This window comes from Brachyhypopomus gauderio, chromosome 14, assembly GCF_052324685.1.
Source record: "Brachyhypopomus gauderio isolate BG-103 chromosome 14, BGAUD_0.2, whole genome shotgun sequence".
Classification (NCBI taxonomy): domain Eukaryota; kingdom Metazoa; phylum Chordata; class Actinopteri; order Gymnotiformes; family Hypopomidae; genus Brachyhypopomus; species Brachyhypopomus gauderio.
Genome location: NC_135224.1, coordinates 4,913,257 through 4,938,485, shown reverse-complemented (window position 1 = coordinate 4,938,485; position 25,229 = coordinate 4,913,257). Strand labels below are relative to the sequence as shown.

The following is a 25,229-nucleotide window of genomic DNA, read 5'->3' as shown; positions in this document are numbered from 1 at the left end:
CCCCCCCCCCCCCCGGTAAACACTATGTACAACGGCGACCGCAAGAACACTTAAGAGCCCACAAACAGTGACACAGAAACAACTATTTACAAATATGTCTGTTGGATATTAAACATGGAGGTTCACACAGATCAGTCCTCTTTATCGCCTTCCGCTCTCTTGTCTATTATTTTTTTATATTCTTTTGTAACTCAAATGAAAGGTTCAGTGCAAAATTGACCAAAGAAAGCACAATGATTGGTTGATTTATGAGGCCCAGAGGCTGTTCACGGTGGGGGACGCAGGTTGTCTTCACGCCAGGGTCCACGTCCTGGTTAGCTGCTATGCTGACTCAGAGTGTGATTCTGCAACAAAACAAAAACAAAAACATACGTCAGTGATCCAGAAATGTATAAAAATGGCAAGTTTACTTTAACTACAATGGTTAATAGATTTAGCAAGAAATGCCTATACTTTATGTATGTTTATGTATGCAAAATATGTTTTCAGAATTTCTCATGTAGGCCTATTTGTTTCGGTCCAGTATACTCGTATGTCATTGTGTATCGTACATAAAAGCATGCTACCAAAGCCCGGGAGCCGTGTTTTCAGAAAATCACACACCTGTACAAGTTCTATGTTTTTAAAAATTTTAATAGCAGTCCTGCTTGTGAATAAGTAATATATACTTATTTTAAAAAATTGTTCTGCCATTTAAAACCTTTGCCTGATAGACATGTTCTAAAAACATGTTCAAATTCAGCATAAAACAGTAGCGTAAGGTGCACCTATTTTAGTTAGTGAGACAAAAATGTTGAGATTGTGTTGGTCTGTGTTATATTTTTCCAAAAGGTCCAGATGTTGAAACCATTTGCGCTACTTCCATCGTGTGTGCGGTGCCGAAATGCAGCGCTGTGATCTGGGCTCGCGCGGCTCGGTTCCCTGGTACATTAGTGCAGCAGCGGCTCGCGCGCCCGCACGCCCACGTCTCACTCGCGCTCAGGCTGTCCAGAATAACGAGCTGCACCGGGTTCCCGCTGAACGGAACATCTCCGGCCCGCGCGAGCGCAGCGGCGCGCGTGCAGACGCCCGCTCAGACTCGTTTAGCAAACAATGTGGCGCGCGAACGAAAAAAAAAAAAAAACAAACAAAAAAAAAAACTCGCGCTCGCTCGGCGTTCCTATTATCTAAATCCAATTAGGAGGAAGAGCCTCAGATTTGCATGGAGATCAATAGCACCGAGCCCACGCGGCGGCCGGCCCGTTACCGACGCTCGGGCACCGCCCCCTCCCTGACGTCACAATCCACAGGCCCACGCCCACGGATCGATGACTGTGGCCATGGCAACCAGCCAGTAGCCCGTCTGGGCTGAGGAGGAGGAGGTGAATAATATTGTCATTACCCTTTTGGTCCGCGTGTTTCGCCATGGCGACGGCAGCCCTTTTAGAGTGGCTGATAATTACTGTTAATTAGCACGTTAATGTATGCTAATGAACGGCGATAGCGGTGAGAGATTGTTACAGAACACAACGGTTCAAGCCGATTCCTTAAACCTTCGCACTGAAGCTCAACAGTAAATGACATTATGAAACAGACGCACATGTATCATTATGTAGGATTATATTGTATGGGACACGGTGCTTAATGTCATCCGAAATGTAAATGTGTAAATGGGAAAAATCAGGGGTCAAAAATAGGGGACTTTGCACAATTTGGTTTTTTGGTGTTCAGATTTTGCTCATGGTGACACTTCCACTGACAGACAGTGTTTGAGCCACATCAGACATTAATGTATGTGCTCTATCAGACATGAATGTGTGTGCTCTATCAGACATGAATGTGTGTGCTCTATCAGACATCAATGTTTGTGCTCTATCAGACATGAATGTGTGTGCTCTATCAGACATGAATGTTTGTGCTCTATCAGACATTAATGTGTGTGCTCTATCAGACATTAATGTGTGTGCTCTATCAGACATTACCGTATGTGCTCTATCAGACATTACCATATGTGCTCTATCAGACATTACCATATGTGCTCTATCAGACATGAATGTGTGTGCTCTATCAGACATGAATGTGTGCGCTCTATCAGACATTACCGTGTGCGCTCTATCAGACATTACCGTGTGCGCTCTATCAGACATTAATGTGTGCGCTCTATCAGACATTAATGTGTGTGCTCTATCAGACATGAATGTGTGCGCTCTATCAGACATTACCGTGTGCGCTCTATCAGACATTACCGTGTGCGCTCTATCAGACATCAATGTGTGCGCTCTATCAGACATTAATGTGTGTGTTCTATCAGACATGAATGCGTGCGCTCTATCAGTCATGAATGCGTGCGCTCTATCAGACATTAATGTCTGCTCTATCAGACATTAATGTCTGTGCTCTATCAGACATTAACGTGTGTGCTCTATCAGACATTAACCTGTGTGCTCTGTCAGACATGAATGTATGTGCTCTATCAGACATGAATGTATGGTGCTCTATCAGACATTTTGTGTGCTCCTATCAGACATGAATGTGTGCGCCTCTATCAGACATTAACGTGTGCGCTCTATCAGACATTAACGTATGTGCTCTATCAGACATCAATGTATGTGCTCTATCAGACATGAATGTATGTGCTCTATCAGACATTTTGTGTGCTCTATCAGACATTATTGTGTGTGCTCCATCAGACATTAATGGGTTAGAGAAAGACAGACATGTTAGAGACAGACAAAAAGCTGCATATTGACTAGAATCAGCAAGGAAATGAACTTGCAACATATATTGATGCCACAAAAGTGTCTCTCTCCCCCCCTCTACACACACACACACACACACAAACACACAACTAAAAACACACCTGTGTACAGGCACCTCCCCCCCACCCCACTCACACACACAACCAAAAAAATAGGTACACCTGTGCTCGTTTGCCCTCCCACCCTCACACACACACACACACACACACACACACCACACACACACACACAGTGGCAGGGGAGCAGCCCCATACGGAGGTTCTTTAAAGGGGGGGTTGGACCAGGGGGTGTGGAACTGGTGTCCCTGGTGGGTAGAATTCAGGTCATCTTTTGAAGTGGCTGCTAATCCCTTTAATGCAAACGACATGCCCCACTTGCTGAGCTCCGTTAAAACACTGCCACGGACCCTCCAAACCGGCACCACCATCACACCCTGCTCCCAACACACCTGGACAAAACCACGACGGCTACCAACACGGAAGACCACGGCTCGTGGTTTATGTCTGTATAAGATAAATCACTCGCAACGTCTATACCAGATGGACAACGCTCACCTGCCCGGCGGAAACGGGAGTATTTTAAGGTGAGCTCTTTACACACAATTCAGCCCAGACTTTTGAGATTTTTGTTTGCCTGTGTTGTTTTCTCCTCAGCCATGACTGTAGCATTCCAACCTTTAGCCACGAGTGTATATCACTACAGCCCTCCACGCACACAGCCACACACAGCCCCCCCCCCCCCCCCCACCACACACACACACACACACACACACACACACACACACACACACACACCCCCTCGCCGCCCGTTCCCCTATTGTCGTAACGCGTCAGCCAGCTCCAGTAGGCCGAGAGGAGAGGTGTGATAGGCTGGTTTATGTTGGGGGACGGAGTCTGGACTGCCGCTGCATGACTCCGCCCCTTTACGAGCGTACTGGTCCTTGGCCTACGGCCCTCTACTTTCACTCCAGGTCCGGCTGGGAGCGAGCCAGATGCTTGCAGAGAGAGAGAGAGAGAGAGAGGAGAGAGAGAGAGAGAGAGGAGATGAGAGAGAGAGAGAGAGAGAGAGAGGAGAGAGAGAGAAGAGAGAGAGAGAGATGAGAGAGAGAGAGAGAGAGGGAGGGAGAGAGAGAGAGAGGGAGGGAGGGGGCCGTTCTCCCAGAGGCCTGCCTTTTGCTCTACCAGACCCCCCCCCCCCCCCCCCCGGCGACGGGGCGCATGGCCCTGCTAGAGGCACACAACCGAGTAGCAGCTTCCCTAATGAATGCAGGCCGTTACCCATCATCCTCTGCTCTTCGCCAGTTCCCGGGCGGGCCTGCCGGCCCCAGTGGCCTGGCACTCCAAATGGCAGGATATTGACACACCACGAAGTGACAGAGAGACAGAGAGAGAGGGAGAGAGAGAGAGAGAGAGAGAGAGAGAGAGAGAGAGAGAGAGAGAGGAGAGAGAGAGAGAGAGAGAGAGAGAGAGAGAGCATGTAGGTGTGAGAGTGTCTGCCTGAATTATTGTGTATAGGCATTTGTTGGGGTGTGTGTGTGTGTGTGTGTGTGTGTGTGTGTGCTCCAAGACCCCAAAGGGAAGTGGCACCTTGGACATAATTAGGGCTTGGAACAGCTATTAAAGGGGGAAATCAGGCCCCCTGGGGCAAGGGCAGACACAGCTAACACCCAGCACACTCCACCTCTAGCCTTAAACATGTGACCAGACCCCGCCCACCTAGCCCCTCCCCTCCTTCTGCTCTCCTCCTCTCACACTGTCTCTTGCTCAAGGACAGTGTTCAACGTGCTGGGGGAAGAGAGGAAAAAACAGAGAGACCAGAAGAAGAATGAGAAGACAAATGTAAGAGCCACGCTCACCAGCAACCGCACGTTCACCATCGCCCAGACCAAACGTGCGCGTTCACCCATCGCCCAGACCAAACGTGGCGCGTTCACCATCGCCCAGACCAAAACGTGCACGCTCACCATCGCCCAGACCAAACGTGCGCGTTCACCAGCGCCCAGACCAAACGTGCACGTTCATCAGCGCCCAGACCAAACGTGCACATTCATCAGCGCCCAGACCAAACGTGCCCGTTCACCAGCGCCCAGACCGCTCACCATCACCCAGACCAAACGTGCACGTTCACCATCGCCCAGACCAAACGTGCCTGTTCACCAGCGCCCAGACCAAATGTGCACGTTCACCAGCGCCCAGACCGCTCACCATTGCCCAGACCAAATGTGCATGCTCACCATCGCCCAGACCAAACGTGCACCAGCGCCCAGACCAAACGTGCACGTTCACCAGCGCCCAGACCGCTCACCCATTGCCCAGGACCAAACGTGCATGCTCACCATCGCCCAGACCAAAACGTGCACCAGCGCCCCAGACCAAACCTGCACGTTCACCAGCACCCAGACCAAAACGTGCCCGTTCACCAGCGCCCAGACCAAACGCGCACGTTCACCAGTGCCCAGACCAAACCGCGCGCGTTCACCAGTGCCCAGACCAAACGTGCACTCTCACCATCGCCCAGACCAAACGTGCACGTTCACCAGCGCCCAGACCAAACGTGCACACTCACCATCGCCCAGACCAAACGTGCACGTTCACCATCGCCCAGACCAAACGTGCACGCTCACCATCGCCCAGACCAAACGTGCATGTTCACCCAGCGCCCAGACCAACGTGCACGTTCACCAGCGCCCAGACCAAAACGTGCACGTTTACCAGCGCCCAGACCAAACGTGCACGTTTACCAACGCCCAGACCAATGTGCATGTTCACCAGCGCCCAGACCAAACGTGCACGTTTACCAACGCCCAGACCAATGTGCATGTTCACCAGCGCCCAGACCAAACGTGCACGTTTACCAACGCCCAGACCATGCAATGTGCAGTTCACCAGCGCCCAGACCAAACGTGCAACGTTTACCCAACGCCCAGACCAATGTGCATGTTCACCAGCGCCCACACCAACGTGCACGGCCCACTGATCTCATCGTCAACAAGCAGCCACTGCGTAAACACGGTGGATTCATTCCAGGGGTACGGAAGATTACACCCACTGTAAATGAATGACTAGTGAGGCACAGCACAGCCCAGAGCTGGAAACAACCCGGCACCACAGTGAGAACGGGAACACCATGAAGAGAGATTACCCAGCATGCCTGCCTCCACACCGGTGCGGAGAGTCCCCCCCCACACACTCCTACACCTCGCGCGATTCCGCCCTGCTCTCCACCATTTACATTTTAGATTAAAAATGTTTGCTTTTTTGGATGACCTTGCATGGATTTGTTCCAGCACTTTGTTTGCACGCGTTAATGGGCGACCTGGTTACGGAGGGGCTGAATTCTGGGGGAGAGCATCACCAAGGCCAGCCTGGCTTTCCTGGAGAAGACTGAAATGAGGAGAATTCACTTTCAGGCCATTTGTGAACCTTCACACGTGGTGAAGAAAGCAACCTGTCCATAGACAGGGAATACTGTCGCTTAAAGACCATCCAGACTGTTTGAATGTGGTTATTTCACGTTATTACCGAGTTATGTGTTATTGTATTGGTTTCATTACAGTTGATGGAATTCTAAAATACAGCTGCATGACTAATTTTACTAAATCCATTCATTCATTAATATTCTCAAATATAATTTGTTTTGCTTCCTTCTAAATCTCCAGCGACTCGTGCTGAATATTAGCAAAAACTTGCTTATCTGCCCCAAAGAAATCAACATTTGTATTGATAAGAGAGCCGGTCACCTCGTTTATAAGGAACCCTACAGCACTGTCAGCTGCAGCAGGACGTGAATCGCCCGTGGACGCACGCAGCTCGACGGCTTACACACCAGCTACAAACGCCTGGAGATCTCTGGGTGTGTGATTATTATTCTGGAGGGCAGTTAAAGCAGGTTAGGCCATTTGCATTCCTCCATCAGTAGATCCTGCCTGATATTCTGTTTTTCCATCTTCATTTGAGAGTTTTAACAGAAGAAATGACGTGATCTCTCTGCGTCTAACAGCACAAACCCCCCCGTGTGCGTCCGGCGTGAGGCTGATTCACGTTTCTTCTCTCTACCATTTGTGGAGATCTCAAACTCTCTTTTGGCCGCGTTTTCAAAGGCCTTTCTGCGGCTCCTCCGGAGGTGCGTGTAGGGGGCGGGGCCTCCCGTGAGCCGGGGGGCGGGGCCAGTGTGAGCACCTCCTCCCCTGAGGTTACTGCTCCTGCCCAGCCGGCCCCTCCTTACATCGTCCGACCCGTGCTTCTCCTCCTGCGTGCTGGGCAGCCGTGGTGGTCGGCCAAACCCAAGCAGTCAATTCTCCTCTAAATTAAGTTTACTCTGATCGATAGAACAGCCTCCCGCACACCACGACCCCCCCGCGGCCGTGACGAGGCCCCGGTCTTTCCTCATCTCACCCCCCCCCCCCCTCTCCGCGGCTACTGCCCCATGCTGCCACGGCGACCAGCCTCACGCCTTTCATGTGGTTACATCATCTTGCGCTATGCGGCTCCGCCCGACTCCGTCCCTCCCCCACACCCTCCAGGGTGCAGGCACTCCGGGGTTGGGTCTGGGGTGAGGGGTCAGAGGGCAAGGGTGAGCCGTGGTCCTGCACGGCCTTTGCAAACAGGTGCAACATGTCTAGACTGTCACAGCTTTAGTTTAGTGGTTTAGAGGGAGCAGAGAGGAAACAGAGAGAGAGAGAAAGATAAAGAGAGGAGAGAGAGAGATAAAGAAAGAGAATGAAAGAGGGAGAGAAATGGGAAGAGAGAGAGTAAGAGTGAGAGGATGAAAAAGGTAGAGAAAGGGGGATAGAGAGATGGAGAGAGAGGAGAGGGGATAGAGAGAAGGAGAGAGGGAGGGACAGGGGGATAGAGATGGAGAGAGAAGGAAGAGGGGGATAGAGAGATGGAGAGAGAGGGAGGGAGAGGGGGATAGAGAGAGGGAGGGAGAGGAGGATAGAGATGGAGAGAGAGTGGGATAGATGAGGATAGAGAGATGGAGAGAGGAGAGGGGGATAGAGAGATGGAGAGAGAGGGAGGGAGAGGGGGATAGAGAGATGGAGAGAGAGGGAGGGAGAGGAAGCTGAAGAGAGAAGAGGCTGTTGATTTATTAAAGGATCATTGGCTTTAGCGTCTCCCATTTCTGTGGTGCTTATCGATACTGTGTGGGATGGATCGGGGGTGTGGGAGGGGCAGGGGCTGTGCGTGTGTGTGTGTGTGTGTGTGTGTGTGTGTGAGGAGGGGGGAGGGGGTTTATAGCTGGAGGTACACGTTTTCACCTCAGCTGGGAAAAGACCCAAAAAAGAGGCTCCAGCCATAGTAGGACTTCTCTTTACATTTCAAAACTGTTGGCTAAGCTAAAAATGGGGAATATTTTATAATGTGGAGTTAAAAAAAGGTGGAGGGGGGGGGGGGGCTCCAGAACTTCATCCATTACCTCAGACGAGCTCGCCTTTGTATAATACATCTTTGGTGTACAAAGAAAAAAACACATTCCCCTTAGCACTAGCTAATAATAGACAGCAGCACTGTTAGCTGCCCTGGCTGCAGTGGAGTTTCACTAGCTCACTAGCACGGTCCAGGAGCACAACCCGGGGTGGGGGGGGGGGGGGGGGGGGGTGCTCCGTCTGGGCTGTGCTCCGTTTGGGCTGTCACAGTCTCGCTGGGCTGAGACAGCAGACAGCTGTCTCCCCACGCCTGCACAGAGACGATCTCGACGCCTCTCCATCATCCCTGCACACAAAGGTCTCCGAGAGAAACTCGCACCGCAGTACGTCTGTCCTGCGTGTCCTTCGGTGTCGCTCGGCGAGAGCTCTCTCGTGACGCTGGAGTCTCGGGACCCGGCCGGAGGGAGACGTCGGGGGAGGGGCGAGAGGAGACGGCCGGACACCGGCGGGACACACTGTCCTCCTCGGTCCTCTGTCCTGTAAACGCGGCAGCTACGACGTTTGGAGTGAGCTTTGCTCCTGTCCTGTCAGTGTCCTGAGAGTGGTGAGCTCACAGCCTTGGAACTCCACGCCATCTGTATGGCTGCGAGTGCCCGCCCCCAGCCCCGCCCCCAGCACCCCACCGCCACACCACTCAGGGTTTTAATTAAGGCATGCTGACGCCCCCCACCGCCGCCCGGAGAGCAGGCAGGAAGTGGACCCCCGCCACCCAGCGCTGGACCGCTCTAATTACAGGTGCTGCACTGGACAGGTGTGGCCCCCCTACAACGCTCCTGCATCCTGGCGTTCCCGAGTCTTCTCCATTACTCCAACTCATATTGGAGCGTAAGAACGGTGCGTGAAAACAGCGTTGAGCACCCTGGATACGGACGCAGGGCTTTCACACACCATCGCCATGCTGTTCAGGTGTTAATGAGGTAATAGTTCTTAATTGATCGTCGTAGGAAGTTGTTTTTTATGAGAAGGCGGAACATACTGTCTCCTTCTGACCCCTTATACCAGGGCAATGCCATTTATTTAGATAGAACTGAAATGAACTGTATGATTGTCACTATGGCAACAGAACTGTGATATCAAAAGAAAATATAAGACAAAGGCAGTTTGGTCATACGAGTGTGGATCCCAAATCGTGACTAAAACACTTAACGACACGATCTGGGGACGGCAGAGACGGCCATCATGAGACCACAGCAACTGATTTATACCCTCATTCATTAGTAAAGGCTTTAAAGGAACACAGTGACTTGCAAAATATGATTTATAGCTTGATGTAAACCGACTGAACACACAGGGAGTAAAATTCTGAATTGTCAGAAGCTTCTAATTCAGCGTTTACTCAGGACATCGCAGCACGAGATAATTGAACATGCTGCCAATCAGTGAACATCTCTTACAAGTTGGATTTCAGCTCCTCATAGGGAATGATGTCTATATAACCCTGCTCTTAAATGAGAGTCTTCCCAAGCAAAGCAGGCTGTTACTGGAGCCGTTTCACCCTCCCCACAGAACTGCATCATTCAAATCAACAACATACAGTCAGACTCAGGCTAAGGCAGAATTCAGGCACATGGATCAAGTGCTGAATTCTGGACCACGAGTTCTGAACTACACCATCAATGGGTCAAATGTACACAATCACTCCAGGAGCAAGAACTTTGGGCCAAGACAACCCATTTCTGCTGGCCCCATCCTGACCCTTGGGGGGCTGGGTCTGTTCCAAATTCCCTGGGCTCCAGTTAAAACAGGACCATGTGAAGAAGTCCAGAGGAGCGGCGAGGAGCTCCCCAGAACGTATCCACCAGAGCAGCGACGGAGCGGACCACATCCTGACCCCACCACAGCTAGCCCCGCCCACCTCCTGACCCCACCACAGCTAGCCCCCGCCTCTCTGCCGGCCCCCTAGCCTGTGTATGGGACTGTAGTGCAAGTTAGGGTGTTCCTGAAGAACAAGTGTGTGTGTGTGTGTGTGCGTGTGTGTGTGTGTACACATGACTGAAAGCTCAATTTCTTGTTTTCACTGAGTTTTCAGGCCACATTCCAGCTGTTTCACGTCTTTTTTTAAATATTTTTTTATCAGTGCTGCTGACCGGTACTAAACTCCATTCCCGTCTCCCTAGAGGACGCGCCGTACACCCCGCTGTGATTCCCCCAACGTTTGTCCCGTGTCTCCTGCTCCCCCGTCCCTGCGAACAGTTCTGTGTGCCGTCCTACAGAGGGAGCCAGCGTGTGTGAGAGACCGGCTGTGCGGCAGACGCTAGGAGAGGCTTGAAGTATGACTGGAGAGGCAAGCAGCCATCCTTTAACAGCTCCACCGCTCCAAATGACACTCATTACCCTGTCGAAGGAGTGCAAGAAAACGCTCGGGCAAGCTCGCCGTCCTGCTGTCCCGCTGTCCCGCTGTTTGACTGAGGAAGCAAAACAACTGTACAACTGCTGTGTTATTATGGGGCCTCATTAAGGGAGAAAGATAGGGAGAGAGGGAGAGAGAGAGAAAGAGAGAGAACAAGCTACAAAGAGAGAGAGAGAGAGAGAGCAGGAGGGAGAGACACATAAAGACATTACAGACAGATGTAAAGGCGAGGGGAAGTTTGCACGTTACGACCCCCTGAATCAGAGTTTGAGAACGTTCAACGGCAATAAAACAGACTGCTGCATGTTAACAAAAACGAAGAAACAACACACATCAAAGAACGTGAAATGCAACAAACGGGGACAAGGACAGGATGTGGCCCTGGAACCACGAAGACATCAGACGCACAGCCACTGGTCACGAAAACGACACGGCCACGCGTGCCAGGACTGACAGCAGGGAACAGAACAACACGACTCAATGGGAAATAGAATAAGGGATGGGAAGATATTGACTGAATTTGAAAGAAAGTTGGGATTTAAAAAAAATTGCCACCTCCAATGGAAAGACAAAGGGGTAAATATAAAAAGACTGAAGGTTTAGAGTTGATGTGCAAAGAAGTCGTAGACCAAACGAAACGTTCAAACTCTGGCGAACGCAGAGAAGCCAAATCAAGCCCAGTCACAGAAGACGTAGTAAAGACACGGGGAGACAAGTCCCCTCTGTTTCCACGCCCTGACCAAAGAGCAGAGAGACGAGACAACACCGCTCCGCCTCACACTGAAGTGACAGAAACGACTAAAACTCCAACTGCGAGTTTTGCGAAAGAAAGGCGCGAAACGCAACTTACAAACGCGTCGGAGATGCTCCAGAAAACAGACGCGCTTAGTCAAAAGTCACGACTACTGACAGCGCCTGAAGACGCACACATAAAAGAAAGGACTAAATTCAGAGGTGATGTCAACACACTCATGCCTTTCATACACACACACACACACACACACACACACACACCCCCACCCCCCCTCAAAAAAAACGAAGGCTAGGACTTAAGAGCCCAATTAAATGCTTTCTTTAGGGACGGATGTGGGGAGGGGGACCTTCCTGGGCCCCGAGCCCTGGGCTACATCCTCTAATTAGGCGGAGGGAGGAGGAGCTACGCCTGTCACTGGAAGGAGAGATGAAGTCCGCAGGGCTCCGAAACACTTGCGCCTTGCGAAGACTCCGGCGCCCACCTTGCAGACGCAAAGAGCGGGCGCTTGGCGAGCCGCTGTACTGTGACGGTATGTTGAAACTCTCGCGCGGCGCTAGGAAGCTCAGGGCTCCGCACACAAGTTAGCAAGAGCGGGAATGCCACGCTACTCGAAACCGCTGATGGACATACACGTCAGCCTGGCACGGTCATCTAATGACCTGGGGGGCTGCGTACACGCTTAATAAGAAACCTCTGCTTTTAGATCCTCTTCATATATAAAAACGTGACTCAAATTGCTTAATGGCAAAATAATGAAACATCCATCCTGTGCGTATTAAACAATAAACAAGTTTAAAACACAACATTAAAAATATTAAAATGACCACAGAATTACAATAAAAAACTAATAGTAAAAGATAAATAGAATTAGAGAAATATAGAGAGAATAAGAATAACCACTAACAGAATGCTAATCTACTAAATAAAAATGTTTTAATTGCTTTTTAAAACTGCACATTTCTACAAACTACACATTATTAAAGTTCCTCAAGGCTTCAGAAGACGTTGCAGTAGATGTTATAATAGATACAAGTACATTCTAAGGTATGCCCCCCCCCCCCCCCGACATGGTCACACAACACACAGAACAGCAGAGTCTATTGAAATGAATGTAATTCGTACTGTATATATCAATAGGGGCATGTTATTCAGAGAATGTTTGACCAAAAGATACTCCTCTGAACGAGCTCAGCTGCTGATCTGGATAACGTATCATCACAGGCAGCTCACACAGAATACTGACCAAATACGACAGGATCTCAACACTGTGCGGTAGGAGTTCTAAAGCTATTTAAATTAGCTGAGCCCGGGGCCTTTGAAATATTCACGGCTAGCTTCCCCATTAATAGCATTCCCTTATGAAAGTTTATGAAAAGTTTACAGGAAATTGCACAGAAGTGTCAGAGATCAAACAAGGGGATGGGTTTGTGCGGCGTGTGCGTGCGGTAGCTGTTTGTTTGGATTGAGCTCCCCCCAGTGTGGAGGGAGAGGGAGAATACCAGAGCTCAAAGGGGCTTTCGGGGAGTTTCCGTCACGTCTCCCACCAGACGACTTGTTTGCATATGCACATCAGACCCAGTAAGACGCAGGAACAAAGACAGCAGTCTTCATGGACACACCCACCAACACACACACACACACACACCATCCATAATGTTTGCATGCAAATATATATAATCCTCCGTGAGCCAGGGGTTAGGTTCGGCTGTCTCGTTCTAATCTACCTGCGCGAGAGGGACGTCAGTGGAAGACTCTTATCTCAGCCACGTCTTTTCGTTTCAGCCGCGTTCTCTTCATCTGCCTGTTTACTTTGCTTTCGCCTCATTATAACACCGCTAAATATGAACAATGTTGCCCACAAAAACAGGATTAAAAATATATATCTGCTGGCAAAATTCTGATTGGATCAAAAGTTTGGAACACCTAGTGTTTGAAGCGGCAGGAAGGATCCAGACAGGGCCCCACACACACACACACACAACACACACACACACACACACACACACACAGCAGAGAGGTATGACCATCCTGCTTTCCATGGCGTCATGTCCAAGTTGTTAAAAATGACTTGCTGGATTTGTGAGCATGTTAAAACCTTAACGTGCATTTCAGATCACCGGCTAATATGAAAACATCCCTAAAACCACCTGTATTCCGGCACATTCTATCATTTCCAACAGCAGTCATCATTTTTATACTAAAGAATGAATCAGGGATCAGGATGACAGACACTGCCAAATGGAGGCCTTTAAACTCCAGCTTTAAAACAGCAAGTTCACCAAAGTTCTGCTGCTCAGATCCAGCTGTGTCATAGCTGGGTCGCGGTTCCAAGGAGCCCTGATAAGGCGCCACCCTGAGAATAAACTGATTAACATTCAGTTTTCACAGGAGCAGAGCCGCTCTGCTGGCTGCGCTAGATTCCGCGCACCCAAACCACACGTCTGCCACCTGCAAACGCAGCGCACGCAGACGCCCATCAAAGGTCGGGGTGGTAAAACATTCATTCATAAAAGAAAGAAAATCTCAGTGGAGAAACTGAGGAGTGAGAGCCAAGGAGGAAGGAAAGCAGGTGTGATGTGAGGGAGGAAACCCCCTCACGCTCAGTAAGAGGGGGCAGCACGGGACCAGCGAGACGTCCTGTAAAATGGGGAGGACCCGCAAGACATTCTTTAAAAACGAGGAGGCCCAGTGAGCGTGAAGACGGCGTGGGGGTGGTGAGACTTCATTATGCTGTGTCTCACTCCCTGTCTGAGGTGGTGTCTCACTCCCCCATCTGAGGCGGTGTCTCACTCCCCCATCTGAGGAGGTGTCTCACTCCCCATCTGAGGCGGTGGTCTCACTCCCCCATCTGAGGAGGTGTCTCACTCCCCATCTGAGGAGGTGTCTCACTCCCCGTCTGAGGAGGTGTCTCACTCCCCCATCTGAGGAGGTGTCTCACTCCCCCATCTGAGGAGGTGTCTCACTCCCCATCTGAGGAGGTGTCTCACTCCCCCATCTGAGGAGGTGTCTCACTCCCCCATCTGAGGAGGTGTCTCACTCCCCATCTGAGGAGGTGCCTCACTCCCCATCTGAGGTGGTGCCTCACTCCCCCCGTCTGAGGAGGTGTCTCACTCCCCCATCTGAGGAGGTGCCTCACTCCCCATCTGAGGAGGTGTCTCACTCCCCATCTGAGGAGGTGTCTCACTCCCCCCATCTGAGGAGGTGTCTCACTCCCCATCTGAGGAGGTGTCTCACTCCCCCATCTGAGGAGGTGCCTCACTCCCCATCTGAGGTGGTGCCTCACTCCCCATCTGAGGAGGTGTCTCACTCCCCCATCTGAGGAGGTGTCTCACTCCATATGAATGTGGAGCTCCTGACAGTAATCTGAAGATGTGGACATGTTCTCACAGCAGGAAGTGCAGCCCCACATTACGACCCTCACGTTAATATTGATTGAATATTATGCATAACAGAAACTGTATGAATTGCACTGCAGGGTAGTTTATTTAGAGTTAATTTTAATGTTTAATTTGAGTCTACCTTACAGTATGAGGAGACCTCACTGAAACAATATCTTAACACTGCTGAGGTAAATCTAGAGTTTCCCCTGAGGTAGATTTTCCCTGAGGTAGAGTTTCCCTGAGGTAGAGTTTCCCTGAGGTAGAGTTTCCCTGAGGTAGATTTTCCCTGAGGTAGAGTTTCCCTGAGGTAGAGTTTCCCTGAGGTAGATTTTCCCTGAGGTAGAGTTTCCCTGAGGTAGATTTTCCCTGAGGTAGAGTTTCCCTGAGGTAGAGTTTCTCTGAGGTAGAGTTTCTCTGAGGTAAAGTTTGTGGCTCAGTTTCAAGTCCCAGGTCTTGTTCCAAAGTTGCTGTTTCATAATTCTTTTTAAATGTAATTCTTTTTTTCATTTTAAACTCCAAATGATTTTTGAAAAACAAGGAAAAACATTTATGAATAATATAATTACAGTACAAAATAAATGTACTGTAATAGTGTTAAAGACATCACCGAGTTGGTTAGAAAGAGGGTGAGAGAAACAGAGAGAAAGAGCAAGAGAGAGAGAGAAAAAGAGAGAAAAATAGAGAGGCAGAGAGAGAAAGAGAGTGAGAGCACAAGAGAGCTCGTGCAGTGAGGAGCCACTGTTGCAGAGTTGTAGCAGAGTTCCTCATCTGCTCACCGTGGAGAAACTACACCCTTGGCCCTTCAAATGAGAGGAGAGAGAGTCTAACTGGATGGGGTGAGTGGGGGCCCAGCCAGTCAGAGACCACCACCACCCCACCACTCCCATGCCAGATCTCACACAGGCCCAAGAGTCAGTCAATCACAGTGTGTGTGGTGTGTGTGTGTGTGTGTGTGTGTGTGTGTGTGTGTGTGTGTGTGTGTGTGTGTGTGTGTTCCTGGGAGGGCTGATTAGGCCTCTGCTTTCACATCATCCTCCTAGACAGGCTGCTGGAAATTGGCCGGCCCCTGGCAGGGTCTGGGTTCACCAGAGGAGTGCGGCTTTACTTGGACAGTGTGTGTGTGTGTGTGTGTGTGTGTGTGTGTGTGTGTGTGTGTGTGTGTGTGTGTGTATGGGGGTTAGGAGGTGGTGGGCTGAATGGTGAAGCTACCTGTCACAGCTCTTTGTCTCCAGCAATGAACTTTACTGCAAATGAATAAAATATCTCTGGAGCTTCCCTGCATCTCCCCGACTCCCTGTACCCCCTCCCTTCCTCCCTCCCTCCCTCCCTCCCTCATCCCTCGCTCTCTCCCCCTCCTTCTATCCCTCTCCCTCTCTGCCCATCTTTCCCGCACTTGGCTGGAGCCTGACCCTTGACCTCCCTGACTGGTGTGAGGGATGATAGAGAGGCTCTGTCCCAGAGGGTCGTCAGGGAGAGAGAGAGAGAGAAAGAGGGGGTGAGAGAGAGAGAGAGAGAGAGAGAGAGAGAGAAAGAGGGGGTGAGAGTGAGAGAGAGAACAAGACAGCGAGAAGAAAAGGAGGATCTCTGAACGTCTACCAGCTGGAGAGAGCAGGAGAAGCAACTGAGCGACTGATCTTGGGCTAGAGGTGCTGACTTGTGTCACGCCTGACGGAGTGAGGAAGTGAAACCCTGCACTCACTCCACATCACTCTCACATCACACCAGCACAACAACAAAGGGAGACTGAGACCATCTGTCCAGTAAACCTGCGGGCGGACGGCTCTCTGACTCCTGCAGGCCCAGGGGGGTGGGGCCTGGGGGGGTGGGGCCTGGGGGGTGGTGCCCAGGGGGGGTGGGGCTCTTGAAGTGTGATAAGGGGTCAGAATAGATCGGCAGGTTGTTATTAGACAAACGGGTCAGCGTTCATCGTTCTAGCTCTGGTTTCTTAAGTCTCTTCCGACCTAGACATTTCTTTAAAAAAAAATCACCCAGTTAAATTTGCTTTACGTTAAAATCACGAGTCTTTATCATATATTTTCAGAGATTTTCTATACAGTATTGTAATCATGTGTGTGTACACGCATGTTTTTGTGTGTGTGTGTGTGTGTGCGCGGTGCATCTACCCATGGGGCACAATCTGGGAACAATTTTCAGGCGAAATATAATAACAAGTGTTTCCCCGAGCGCAATCTGCGGCTCCTGCGCTAAACCTCCCTCAGACACAACAAAGGACCCGAGTCGTTTCATGGCTGCTCTCATCTCGACAAAAAGCCCCGTAAACAAGCAAAGCCTTGGCGTAAACCGCCACCACGAGGAGACGCGTATCACTCCGACACGCCGCACAACGAGGCGTTAAATCGTCCTGCGGGTTACGCGCAGGGCGCTTCGGGAGAACGAGGAACGGTCGCGCGACGCCGCGGTCTCCATGACGATGGGCCGCACGGGCGCGCCAGGTGTGCGGTCGTTACGGCAGCGAGGAGTCGCGTCAAGCTCGGAGATAATGGCGGAGTTCACCTTCTGTCTGGCCAGCAGCCCGGAGCCAGCACCGTTTCCCGAAGGCCGGTTTAGAAACCAGAGCTGGCCCTCTGAGGCCGGGACGGGTCACTGGAACCCCCGGGTCGGGCCTGGCTGATTCAACGCCAGAAATACGAGTCGTGGAAATGATTTGTGATGTTATATTCACGACACAGAAGGCGCTTAAGTGGATGAAGATTCAACGAGCTGCTGACGGTTCATGGCCACCACTTTACAGCAATTTGGGTCACAAGCACAAACACAGTCACAGCAATATGCATGTGCTGTATCTGTGGGCTACGGCACCGACAGAAGCAATACATCACTGACAGAATCACAGACAGCTTTTACAGAAGTTAAATGAGAAATAAACACATTTAAAATGTTAAATGAAAGGGATAGCTAAGCTATAAATACGTAGTTAGCTAACAGGCACCACTAAGCATACCTCTGTGTGTTGATAACCATAGTAGTATTTTTTTACACTCTTTACTGCTTTAAGCTGTGTTTCTTACACAGAATCCTGGAGGACCACAGGATCACACGGTTTAATGTGTTTCTGTCTCGAACCCACCCTAGCTCCTGTCAGCCCAGGGCTGGCCAGTTAAACAGGGAATATGTAGGAGCAGGAAAAGCCTCAAACCTTACAGGACCACATCTCTCCAGATCTGGCTGGATGCTTTGTGGTTTGGAGGTTGATCATTTGGTTGGTGGTTTGGTAGTTTGGTGATTTAACAGTTTGGTCGTTGGTAGTTTAGTAGTTTGGATGTTAGTGGATTATTGGTCTGAGGGTTTTTGTGTTTTTTTTTTGGCTGGAGCTTTGGTGGTCTGGTGTGTTTGTGGGTTTTCATGGTCTGGTGTGTTTGTGGGTTTTCATGGGCTGCTGGGTTGGTGGTTTGGAGGAAGGCCTCACCTGAAGCTCCGTCTGGAAGAAGAACTTCTGGGGGCAATGCGTGCAGTCGTAGATTTTATCCTCCTGACCATGAGCTGAGAAGATATGTTGCTGGAGTTTACTGGCCTGGACAAATACTGTGGGGAGATAGAGATAGAGAGAGAGAGAGAGAGAGTGAGAGAAAGAGAGAGGGAAAGAGAGAGAGAGAGCTTTGTAATGAACACATACTTCACCACAGCATAAAAACATAAAATAGTAAATTAAACTGTGACCCTAGCAGACATGTTCCAAATTGTCAATGTCTCATGTTTAAAAAGCTCTTTGAACAATGTTTAATTCTCCTCTTCTTATTTTCAGGTTGGAGACCAATGAAATTATGGCCGGTATGGCTAATAAGATCAAAGGGGCCGGCAGCATGCTCTGAAACCACCAGCAAGGGCTTCACACGAGATAATGAGAACCCCACTGGACCGGTTTGACTCTGTGGACAGGTTTGACACTCGTTGTACTGTTTGATGGTGGCATTTTTAAACTGACCCCATCGTCTCTCATCTCTCTGCATCCTGTACCAAACAACCGTTCTTGTAGGGTTTGCTACATTTGTTTAAATTTGCTGTTTGACATCAAAGCTTCAGTTATTTAAAATATATAAAAAATATATATGGAAACCGGTGAGCTGCACAACATCTTTGCTCATTTGACATAGTAGCAACGCTGTCACAAGTAACAAACACTTGTCATGAGTTGTTGACGTGTTGTCCTGGGACGTGTTGTCCTGGGATAAATGGCTGTGGGGCTTCTTACAGCTCACTAAAGTTGAAACCTACTCTCACAAAAGTCCACAGAGACAACACTGTACATACTGGGAGACACAGAGACACAGACTTCTTTAAGATTGATTTGGGGTGTAGTCTGAATAATAAATAGATAGTGGATGAAGAACTATGCCAGATGATGAAACGGCAAAAAAGTAACACAGAGGGCTTAAATTTGTAATCAAAATTAAACCACAGTGAGAAAAAAGTAATTTTAGCAGCACGGAGGCATAAGTGCTTTTGTCCCGATTGCATCCAGGTTGCATGAAATACAACAATTTGATGTAACCCACATTCCCTCTCTCTCTCTCTCGCTCTCTCTCTCTCTCTCTCTCTCTCGCTCTCCCCATCTCTACCCCTCTATCTCTCAGATGGGGGCCAGTGGGTGGTGGAAGAGAGGACCAAACACCTCTAAATGCAGTGTCCAAAAAAAAGTTTAAAAAAAAGAAAGAATGAAATGTTTAAAAAGACAAATGCCATGGTGGACAGCCTGATCTGGGCCACAAGTCTCCCAGTGCACCAGTGGACCCGGGCAGGTGAGAAAAACTATAAATACCGGTCTGCCATTTTAGCACGGCCATTTGACATCCCGAGCGCCATCTCTCACGGCGACGGCAACCGGCGGCAACAGGCTGGGGCGGGGCATCACAGCGCCGAGGCGTGGCCTCGTCCGCCAGGGGCGTGGCCTCGTCCGCCACGGGGGAATAATGATGCGCTTTATTTAGCGTCCCGTTGAGGGGAGCGCGTGGCAGAAAAACAAACAAACTGCAGAAATTGGCACTGCCTCAAGTCCAAAAACATAGTCGCCATTAGTCTGTGTCGCTAATTATATTGACAATATAAATATTCATGCAGAGAGGCTTTTTGTTTATGCACAGCCCGAGTACAGTCTGATACAGACATGCAACTTTGGGAAGCCACTTAAAAAAAATACATACTGTGGTTTGAGCTTTTAATTAAGCCATAGTCAGTAAACGAAAATGTGTGTGTGTGTGTGTGTGTGTGTGTGTGTGTGCGCGCGTGTGTGTGTGTGTGTGCGTGCGTGTGTGTGCATAAGTGTAAGTGGTGTGGTGTATGCACCCTAACTCTCAAAGGATGACATCAAACATGCGGTTTGTTATGGTAGACCCATGTGTGCATGAACGGCTATTCCAAGAAGAGCAGGAGTGAAACGTGAAGCGTTGAGGGTGGGGTTGGGGGCGGGGCGGGTGGGGTTGGGGGCGGGGTGGGTGGTGTAGCCTTGTCTCTGTGGCACTGGAACGCTAGCAAGCTTAGCATTTTGGGATTCATTTGCACATCTTACAGGCCATGAAAAACTTTTGCCACCAAAGAGCATGAGAATGTCGACTGGGGATTGTGGGGAGAGCTGGGGAGAGCTGGGGATTGTGGGTATGGAGACAGGAGAAAGTGCAGGATCACCTCCGACTGCTTCTGCAGATACAAGAGAACACAGACCACCTTGCGTGGTCACCCACGGAGACCGAGCGCTCCCCGCGTATGCAACGGCAGGTGTACACACGCGCAGTCCGCCGCACGGCACAGAAAACCGTCTCGTGTTTTGCGAGCGGAGTTCAGAAGCGCGTGAAACCTCTGCTGCTCGGTACTGTGGCCTTTCCGGACTCCTGTTACATTATGGAGCTGTGTGTGTGCTCTGAAGAGACTACAGCATCCTCTGTATGGCTGCATATAAATATTGGATGTAGTGTGGAGAGCTGAGAGCAGACGGCAGCCGTGAAGAAGTGAAGCTACCCCCCTGCAGAGTGGCAGGCAACCTACAACCCCATCAATTTTACATCGGCGAGCTCGCCTGACCCAGGGAGGGCGGCTACTGCCCCTGATGGGGGGGGTGGGGGCAGTTATGACGTTAACGTTGCATTACCACGTCACCACTGTCGGCCAACAAAGAAACAGGAAAGAACATCGACTCCGTCAGCGACAACGCGCAAACCTCGTCATGTGACTAACGGGAAGATATTCGACAGCAGACGCTGTTTTGCCCATCATCCCCGCGCAGGCTCCGCCCCTCCTGCCCGCGCGTGCGTTTCGGGCCGAGCCGGCGCTCCTCGGGCCGCAGACTAAAGTGCACGTCTCCCTCTTGACTTTCACCTCCACTTCTGCCTTGTTTGTGTCCTCACCACGGCAGGAGGCGGGCGCTCGGAGCGGTGCTCCTTCTCCGGGGGAGGCGCATGCACTCTTAGCTGCGGGCTCCCTTACTTCTGATAGCTGTCAAATTTGCCCTGGGAGACGGAGCTGCTGTCATCTTGCTAGGGCTTCTGGATCTCGCTTCAACTGCACTTTCCCCGCTTTCCTCTCCCTGCTCCCCGCTCTCATCCACAATTCTCTCTTTTTTCTCCCATTTCTTCTTCTTTCCTTTCTTTTTTTTTTTTTCCCCTCGTCTGTGTCTGCCTCCCCGCTCCCCTGGTTTTCCAGCCGAGTTCTCTATCCGCCTCACGCGATACTCTCCTTCCTCTCAGAGGAAGTCGGCTCCTCGTCTTTTCTTCTCCTCCGCTACGTGGTTCTTCCGTGAGCCCATCCTCTTGTATTTCTCGTGTGCCTGATGTGAGGCGAAGGTGAAGAAGGAGTCGTGGAGTTGGAGAAGTCCACCTTGTGACCGAGGGCTGTGAAAAGGGCACAGGCTTCTCCTAGCGCCCTGCATGCCTAATGTCGCCTTTGAACTGAAAATGCAGGCAATGCATTCTGGGTAGAGAGGGTCCGGCTGTGATCAGAAGGCATGCCACACCCAGATGACATCATACTGTGTACGTATATGGTCCCAGTGTGGCCGCACGTTCTCCCAAACCACCATCATCCCTCCTGGCCTACAGAAAATGTCTCTCTCTCTCTCTCTTTCTCTCGCTTTACTTCACCTCTCTGCACCACCCCTCTCACTCCACTCCCTCCACCACTCTCCTCCTCTCCTCCACCATCCCCTCTTTCTGTCTCTTTATCCTCCTGTTTCCTCTTTCGCTCGCTCTTTCTCTTTTCTCTCTCTACCTCTATCCCCTCTCTACTTCTGTATCTTCTTTCCGGTATCTTCTCTTCTTTCCTGTCTCCCTCTCTCTCTCCCTCCCTCTCCCTGCCTCTGTCTCTCTCCCTCCCTCCCTCCTTCCCTTCCCTCTTTCTCTCCCTCCCTCTCTCTCTGTGCAAGTGTCTCCTCTGTGTCCTGATCGATAAGAGTGCAGGGGAGAGCTGGGACCTGTCTGTCAAAGGCACGGACGGAAAATGAAAGCCAGGATGAAAAAAGCATGCTCTGTATATTAAATACAGGCAAGGCCCTGCTAGACTAATGTCAATAAGCAGCCACTAAATGAGACACAGAGGGGAGATAGGGAAATGGGAGATGGGGGAGAGAGAGAGAGAGAGGGAGGGAGAGAGAGAGAGAGAGAGAGAGAGAGAGAGAGAGAGAGAGAGAGAGAGAGAGAGAGAGAGAGAGAGAGAGAGGAGAGGGACTGAGGAAGAGAGAGAGGGAGATGAGGGGTGTGGGAGAGAGGGAGAAAGGGAGAGAGGGAGGGAGAGGAGGAGAGGGACTGAGGAAGAGAGAGAGAGAGATGAGGGGTGCAGGAGAGAGGGAGAAAGGGAGAGAGTCAAAGTGAGCAAGATTGAGAGAGAGAGAGAGAGAGAGAGAGAGAGAGAGAGAGAGAGAGAGAGAGAGAGAGAGAGAGGGAGAGACCAATACAAAGATTCTTAGGCATCAGTCTACATAATAATTTAATGGTTAGCTGTTCCTGCAATACCTGCTGGATATTTAGACAGGACACACTGACTGTCGCATGGCCTCTAGATATTAAAGAACTGTGAAGCTTGTGTGTTATGGACTCCATTTCTGGGTGGGAGAGACTGTGCTTCTATGAGAACACCGTCTACGGTGGTCTGGCAAACCCATAACCTGGAACTGTAAACAGCACAACTTGGGTTCAAACCCATGCAGTCTAAAAGGCTGGCTTTCAGTTTATTTATCAAAATATGATTCACCATCATGTTCCGTTTCTTTGCCAATCAACCAATCGATTAGCAAATAGCTAGATAGATGGACAGAGTTATATCTTGAACAACTCCAGAAAGGGAAGCTACGTGGGGTGGGTGGTGGGTGGTGGAGGTGGAGCCTAGGGGCTCCACACCTGAGAGCCGCAGACTCCGACGAGCTCGGGTGGGGTTTTGGCGTGCAGGGATGGTGCAGGAAGCGGGGCGCGGAGGAGGCTCGGTCCACCCAGAAGACTGATGAGCTTCACAGGAGCCCGAGTGGCAAACTGCAGCTAACAGCTTTGCAGATTTCATTATCCAGACAGTTAACCCTGCTGATACCAGAGTGGGGTGCGATCCTCCCAGGATGGGGTCCGGCAGCCCCACCACCACCTCCGTGCTCCGAGACTGATGAGATCATTACCACCAACATCCACAATTAGCATGTCCCCCTCTCTCTCTCTCTCTTTCTGACTGTCTTTCTTTTCTCCCTCTCCCCCTCTCCCTCTCTCCCTCTCCTTCCCAACACCCCTCTCATTGTCTCCTTCTCCCTCGTCTCTTCCTTCTCTCTTAATTTTTCATGCAGTCGTCTGCAGGTGACGTGGAGGGGTTTTTAAAAAAAAGTGACTTGTTTCATTAGAACCGATGCCAAAGTGTTGGACTACGTGGTTGACGCAGATGTAGTTCTGGTGTTTGTGCTGATATAGTTCTGGTGTCCTGCTAGTCTCCGTCCGGCCCGTGTTCGGCCTCTGAGGAATCCGGCCCGATGTTAAGTGGGACAAGATGTGAAAATAACTAGAAATTTGTCAGCAGACAAACGTTCTCGTGTGATTCAGGCTCCCCTGAAAACAACCAGCCGACCACCAACACCTACAAATGTGCAGTCGTTCTCTAGTGCGTCAGAGTCCACCGGGCCGGTCTGGAGAGCGGAAGTGCCTCATCCATCAAGTTTCTCACAGCCAGAGATAATGACACACTCGCACGCTGTTGCAGAGCAAGTGTGTGGGCCTGGCAGGACATGCGTATCTTCCTCAGTCTTTGGCAGGACGCCGCTCCTCTTCCTCACTTCCTGGGTGTTTGTCTTTTGGTCATGGTACTGTTTATTACAAGCGTAGCATCTCAAAATTGAAGTCTCACTGGAGTGATCAATGTGGCAATTTATTGTATCGTTTCATACATTTTGGAACCTAGAGTAGTGGGAACACACACACACTCACACACTTACCTGTGAAGCAGACGGGACACTTAAAGGTTCCTCCCATTCCTTCGAAGCTGTGCTCGATCAGGTGACACTGCAGTTTGGCAGGTGAGTCAAACGTCTGGCTGCACAGTTTACACTCGTGGTTCAGTCCTTCCTCTGGGGGGGGGGAGAGCAGAAACGTTACCCAGACGCTGCCGTCCCAGTGCTGAACACAAAAGAACCCCCCCCCCCCTCACCACCAGCTGTCTCCTACTGGCTTACCAGCCAGCTCTTCATCACACTTCAACACAACTGGGGACCAGTATGCAAATGTCTATAAAAAGCATTTTACTGCTCCTCAGATTAACTACTCAGATTAACTACTCAGATGAACTACTCAGATGAACTACTCATTTTCTTGCTGTTCAGATTAACTGCATGTTAAGTGTAAGAACGCTCAGACATTAATTTTCTTCTTTGTAATACTATTTTATGCATTTTCGATTTGAAGTACAGGAGAACAGACTTCCGAGTTTAAGAAAAAAAAGTAATATAATGTGTGATCAGTTCCCGTCAGGCACAAATTGGACAGCCATTGGGGGCCCTAATTGCCTGGGCAGCCCCTGGCTGGCAGAGAGGCAACCGTGGCTCAGAGAGCCTTTTCTGTGTGTCTCACGTGAAATGGTGTAAGACCACACCATTTTAATGATGCCCAACACTGTGTGGTGATGGTGGATCACCTCCTGTCTGTCCATTGTGCACAAAAAATGCTGCTTTGTACATTCAGACATCAGCAGCAGGAAGACAAGCCTCTCTTTGCCCGTTACAATGCATGACAATAAAACGTGCCCACTTTGTCCAAACTATTACGGCGCCCCACTCTCGTTGTGGTGTTGCCCTTATGTCTGTGTGTGTGAGCAGCTGAACTCGGTGCAGGTTATCAAGAATGGCCCCCTCCTGACTCATTTTACTCCGCTTTTAGCATAAATTTGGGAGGTTAGCGACTGCTTGTCTCCTCCTGTAAACCCCAGGCATATCCAGACGCTCCTCCAGGACGTCGACCAGGGCGGCAGACGCAGCCGTCTGGCCACCCCTAGACTCATCATTTCCAGCATGGTGATCTGCAAGAGATCAGCTCGTTTCTGGAGTATCGACACGTCGCCGTAGGGACAGAAGCCAGGGCCAATGAGGGGGGTGGTTATCTCTTAGCACCATTACATG

The 25,229-nt window shown here is 50.4% G+C and overlaps 1 protein-coding gene across 7 annotated transcripts in view; it reads right to left on the bottom strand.

Annotated features, from left to right (window-relative positions):
- znf521 (zinc finger protein 521) overlaps positions 1-25,229 on the bottom strand; it is a 112,469-nt gene continuing 87,240 nt past the window's right edge. For all 7 annotated transcript variants that reach the window (XM_076972195.1, XM_076972193.1, XM_076972194.1 and 4 more), the window contains 3 exons: positions 24,054-24,185; positions 18,075-18,190; positions 1-344 (listed from right to left, as the gene is read on the bottom strand). In XM_076972195.1, the coding sequence (XP_076828310.1) occupies positions 315-344; positions 18,075-18,190; positions 24,054-24,185 (278 nt within the window). In that variant the 3' untranslated portion in view covers positions 1-314. The remainder of the gene's footprint in view (positions 345-18,074; positions 18,191-24,053; positions 24,186-25,229) is intronic.